At 44.9% G+C, this 6,000-nt stretch overlaps 1 protein-coding gene across 8 annotated transcripts in view; it reads left to right on the plus strand.

Moving 5' to 3' along the window:
* KCNS3 (potassium voltage-gated channel modifier subfamily S member 3) overlaps positions 1 to 5,630 on the plus strand; it is a 33,967-nt gene extending 28,337 nt beyond the window's left edge. For all 8 annotated transcript variants that reach the window (XM_014564896.2, XM_006191385.3, XM_014564895.2 and 5 more), the window contains one exon: positions 3,650 to 5,630. In XM_014564896.2, coding sequence (XP_014420382.1) covers positions 3,709 to 5,184 — 1,476 coding nt within the window. In that variant the 5' untranslated portion in view covers positions 3,650 to 3,708 and the 3' untranslated portion in view covers positions 5,185 to 5,630. The remainder of the gene's footprint in view (positions 1 to 3,649) is intronic.
* Positions 5,631 to 6,000: the final 370 nt, after the last annotated feature.

Raw genomic sequence — 6,000 nt, forward strand, 5'->3', positions numbered from 1 at the left:
CCATAGGTTTAATGTGCATTTATCTTATGAAAAAGATAGAGCATTTTTTTCTTGTTTTAAGACCCATTTGCATTTTGTTCTGTGAACTGTCTCTTTGTATCTGGTCCATTTTTCTATATTGTTTTTCTTTTTTTCTTTTCTAGCTAAAGCTTTTCATATGTTAGGTATATTAACCACCTGTCTGTGATATAAGTGGCAAGTATTTTTTCCTGCATTCTCGTTTTAATGTTGCTTGTGGCATGTTTTTCCATATCAGAATTTTTACTTCTATATAATAACATTTTTTGGTTATATTTTTTATATTTTTAGGCATAATAGAGAGGTTTTTCTCATTTATGGAGAAATTGACCCATATTTTTATTTAATGTGTGTATAGTTCTATATATATGGTTCACACTATGTGTGGGTGTGTATGTATATATGTCCCTTTATGTGTACATTTGTATGTAACTTCATATATAATATATATTATATATAATATATATTAAATATATAGACAGATATACCTTTGATCCAATTAAGTATTTTCTGAATAGGAGTTAATGATGATTGTTAAGTAAATACTAGTTTGACTATAGGAATCTCGTAAAAATAATGGTGCTCAGTATCTGCTTGTCTTATGCCACTGTGCGCGTGCGAACCAGCACGCTGTAGAGCAGCGGGGTTGCCATAAGGAGCCTAGGCTTGGGCTTCTGCTCTGACCCTTAACAGCTGGGTGATGCCCACTCATCTCCTCTGATCCTGCTTCCTCTGCAAAATCCCAAGGTACTGGTGAGGAACAAATGGTAGAAGGACTGTTTGCAATTCCCCGGGACTATCTACATGTGAGGGGACTTTACTGCAGTTTGTCAAGGTGGGATCTCCTTCTTCCCTGACCTCCGTAGGCTGCGACAGGCTGGACCCAGCCAAAGACACCCACACTGTACCCTGGCCGCCCTGACACAGAGCCCCGTCTCGTCCCCTGAGCTGAAGCATTTGATCTGATCCAGAAATGCTTTCCTTTTTCTCTCTTCTGAAAGCCCCTCAACAAGAGACCCCTGGTTTAATGATGTGTGTTGCTTTTATGATTAGATTTTGTGGAATGGATGGACCTCAGAATGGGCTCTCTTTCACTGGCATGGAGTGACTAAAAAGCAAGGAGGGCAGAGCAAGAAGACTGATATTACGGTTGATAACAGTGTCCTTTGGAGAAGTGACTGTGGAACAGTTGAGAACTGGACGGCACGCTCTCTGATTACAAGACTGACCTAGGCAGACAGGATCACGAAGGCAGACAGTGGCTTTCTCGCACTGTGGGTTTCCAGGATGGCCAAGGAGATCAAACCTAATCCGCCAGAAGATAATGTCCATTAAAGTCTTAACGCTAGCTTAGCTAAAACTAGTTCCTTGGAGCATTTCACTACTCTGTTTGCCATGAGCATAAGCCTGCTTTCATTAGATCTGATGTTCCATAAATATTTGGACGATGCCATGAGTTCTGATTTAGGCCCTTCAGAGAAGATATTTAACTAAAAATAGAAAGCAGAGGCAGAAAAAAAAAATCACTTCTTTTAAAGAGGTCAGCAAATCTATTAAGTGTTTTGCCATGCCAGGCCATGGTCTCTGGTTTCATGGGAACATAGTCAGTGCTGCTGTGTCCAGAGCAAATGGCCGTGCATTCTTTATGACTGTGGGTGTCCTCCTAAGGTGGATAGCAGAGGACTGTATTTTAAGGCTGCATCCTCTGATGTGTCCTTTTCAGAGGCGGAATCTCTTGTCTTGCCGATAGCCTTGACTTTCCATAAACATAAAGGCAAGAAGTGCCCACGTGAACAATTTGCTCCCTCTAATGATGTCACCCACTTAGGCAGAGTAGAAAACATATCCTTGCTTTGACTTTCCACTTTTTAAAATCTTTTCTTTCCAATCAATCACCAAGTACTGTCAATTCTACTTTATAAACTTCTTGAGTTTGTCACTTCCTCTTTATACACACCACCTCTGCATGAGTTTGGGCCATCTCACCTGCTCTACTGAAGCCTTCCCTCGTTGGCCCAGCCATTCCCCCCCTCAGTCTTCTTTCCTGCTGTCAGTGGGGTCTTTCTAAATTACAGTCCCAGATACATCCACATTCACTTATTGATTGAGATGATTTAGTGGTCTTACCTCCAGGATAAAGTCCAGACTCTTTAGACGGATGCTCAGGTCTCTTTACTGCCTGACTTCTGCCTACCTTTTGATGCCCTCTGTTGGGATGTCCTTTTCCCTCTCTGGTCACCTCTGCTTAAACCTGTAACATTTGACCTGAATGCAACCTCGTCTATGAAGCTTCTCCAGACAGAGATCATTGCTCTTTTCTCAACGATCCCAAAGACGCATGACTCAACTTCTATTATAGCAGTTGCCACGTTGGGTTATTGGATTATAATAAGGAAAAGAGTAGGAAGGGATTGGGAGAAGGTGGAACGTGCGTAGTGGAAATAGCATGGGCTTTGGGATTACTCCAACTTGGGGTTTTAATTGTGGCTCTACCATTTACTTCTGTCTTGACCTTGAACTCAACCGCTCTGAGTATCCGTTTTCCTATACACTTACCTTACAGTGTTGGAAGGATTCAATGACATAATATGTACAAAGCATCTGGTAGGTCTCAGTTGGAATTCTGTATGTGACAGTCTCACCTTTCTTCTACCTGCATCATTGGCCCTGAGGAAGCATCATTGTATTGATGATGGTCAAAAATCTATTATTTTCTCTCTGAGAAATGGTTCGCGTACATCTCAGTTAGTATTAGGACTAAAACGGCCTGTATGTGCTGGACCACTATGTCTTGGGTATCATAGATTGGGAGTATGTGGGAGACTGTGAAGGGAGGGAGGAGGTGGCAGAGGAGCGTGGTTGTGTCAGGAAACTGATAGTGCAATTAACTTAAAGAGGTTTCCCTAAGTCAGTTTCTTCCCTTGTGGATGTACCTGAAACCCCACCCATGGAGTGTAACTATATCTTCAAGATAAAGGGTACTTAAGGACAGGGAGATAATTATATCCTCTCGATTGTCCACATCTGAAAGTAGGGAACAGGGCTTTCTCTACAAGGAGTGAAACATTGGTGCATAAGGGGAAACCTACATCTTTTCTAAGAGCTGAGCTGAGCCCCTAGTATGTGTAGGTTGTGGTCAAGGTGTACAGCAGAGGAGAGAGCTGCTCCTGAGGGTGTGGGACCAAGCCCTGGGGACAAGGAGAGATGAGCTACAAGCGAGGCAGCAGTGAGCCTATCATTTCCAAATGGGTAGGCCTCGTGCTTGAGACTGGAGTTGCTTGTATTGTGTAAGTATCCCAAACGCATTGCTTTTGGGAAGGTAGGAGATAATTTTGGATGCTTAAAAAATAGAGAAATAGGAATTGGGGTTCATAAAAATTATGACAGTATCTTTTTTAAAAAAGGATATATAAACCCAAATTTTTTTTAGAATAAGGAAAACACAAAAAACAAAACCCCAAAACCTATTTGTGTTGATTTTCTTCTAGTCCAAATGTGATCATGTCCTCTTTTTGTTATTCCATTTCCCATTTTGCTTTTAATGTAATTCATCCTCCTGGAAAGGGCAGATTAAAAATAAGCTTGGCAGGGCAGAGGGGACAGCGCTAATGCCGTCTTGTGTTCCTTCCAGGCGCAGCGTGAACTTCCTCGTCTCCCTTCCCAGCCAGCTCTCGGCCTCCTGTATCCACCATGGTGTTTGGTGAGTTTTTCCATCGCCACGGACAAGACGAGGAACTTGTCAACCTGAACGTGGGGGGCTTTAAGCAGTCCGTCGACCAGAGCACCCTCCTGCGTTTCCCTCACACCAGGCTCGGGAAGCTGCTCACCTGCCACTCGGAGGAGGCTATCCTGGAGCTGTGTGATGACTACAGTGTGGCGGACAAAGAGTACTATTTTGACCGGAACCCGTCCCTGTTCAGATACGTGCTGAACTTTTATTACACGGGGAAGCTGCACGTCATGGAGGAGCTGTGCGTGTTCTCCTTCTGCCAGGAGATCGAGTACTGGGGCCTCAACGAGCTCTTCCTTGACTCCTGCTGCAGCAGTCGCTACCAGGAGCGCAAGGAGGAAAGCCACGAGAAGGACTGGGACCAGAAGAGCAACGATGCGAGCACCGACTCCTCCTTTGAAGAGTCGACCCTGTTCGAGAAGGAGCTGGAGAAGTTTGACAAGCTGCGATTCGGTCAGCTCCGGAAGAAGATCTGGATTCGAATGGAAAACCCGGCCTACTGCCTGTCGGCCAAGCTCATCGCCATCTCCTCCTTGAGCGTGGTGCTGGCCTCCATCGTGGCCATGTGTGTCCACAGCATGTCGGAGTTCCAGAACGAGGACGGGGAGGTGGACGACCCCGTGCTGGAAGGCGTGGAGATCGCGTGCATCGCCTGGTTCACCGGAGAGCTTGCCGTCCGGCTGGTTGCTGCTCCCTGTCAAAAGAAGTTCTGGAAAAATCCTCTGAACATCATCGACTTCGTCTCCATTATCCCCTTTTATGCCACCCTGGCGGTGGACACCAAGGAGGAAGAGAGCGAGGACATTGAGAACATGGGCAAGGTGGTCCAGATCCTCAGGCTTATGAGAATTTTCCGAATTCTCAAGCTTGCCCGGCACTCGGTGGGACTTCGGTCCCTCGGGGCCACACTGAGGCACAGCTACCACGAAGTTGGGCTGCTGCTCCTCTTCCTGTCGGTGGGCATCTCCATCTTTTCTGTGCTTATCTACTCTGTAGAGAAAGACGACCACTCGTCCAGCCTCACCAGCATCCCCGTCTGCTGGTGGTGGGCCACCATCAGCATGACGACCGTTGGCTATGGAGACACCCACCCTGTCACCTTGGCCGGGAAGCTTATTGCCAGCTCGTGCATCATCTGTGGCATCTTGGTGGTGGCCCTTCCGATCACCATTATCTTCAACAAGTTTTCCAAGTACTACCAGAAGCAAAAGGACATTGATGTGGACCAGTGTAGTGAGGACCCACCAGAGAAGTGTCATGAGCTCCCTTACTTTAACATTAGGGACATCTATGCCCAGCGGATGCACGCCTTCATCACCAGTCTCTCTTCTGTGGGAATCGTGGTGAGCGATCCCGATTCCACGGATGCTTCAAGCATTGAAGACAACGAGGATGTTTGTAACACGGCATCCTTGGAGAACTGCACAGCAAAATGAGCAGGGACGTTTGTGCCTGTATCTTGTGCCCCTTCCCGATGTTAGGTTAACACAGCTTTATAAACCTCAATGGGTTCGTTAAAATCATTTAATTCTCAGGGTGTACTTTTCAGCCATAGTCGGACATTTCATTGCTCTGAAATGATAGAAATGTCTTTATTTTTCTCAGTGAGGCGAATTAAATGCCTTGTTCTGAAATTTATTTTTTACAAGAGAGAGTTGTAATACGATTTTGGAAAAAAAAAAAAAGGTAAATGGTATTGGATGGGACTTGCTGTGGCTTCTGTATCATTCTGTGTTTATCATTTACTCACATTGAGCTAATTGTAAATTACTGACAAGTAGAATCAAAGGCCCAGCTGACTGAAGACTACATGCATGTAAGATCCAAAAGTGAGACAATGCATGTAAATCCATGTTCATGCTCTAGACATGGAATTTAGGAGCCTAATAAACTGCCTAATTCAGTACAGAGAATGTCTTGGTTGTATGTTTTTATGTCAAGGAAGAACATTTCGGTATGTTCACGATTGGCTTGGGAGGGAGGTGCTCTTTTCGGAGCATCAAGAGTCCTTTCTGGATGTTACTGAATTTTGGATATACATCCACAAGGGGCTGGTTCTTTTGCTCAGGACACTCGGTGGTGGTTGGCAGGGAGGAAGATCACGTTCATGATTAAACCACACTGTCCAGTGTAAACCGATTACGCACCCACATGTTTAGGACATACTCATATCAGCATGTGTGCATGAAACATGTGCCTTTACAGATAGGTTTCCAGCGTATATCTTGTGTTTTATAATTTCTGCTGCTGAG

This window comes from Camelus ferus, chromosome 15 (assembly GCF_009834535.1).
Source record: "Camelus ferus isolate YT-003-E chromosome 15, BCGSAC_Cfer_1.0, whole genome shotgun sequence".
Taxonomy (NCBI): Eukaryota; Metazoa; Chordata; class Mammalia; order Artiodactyla; family Camelidae; genus Camelus; species Camelus ferus.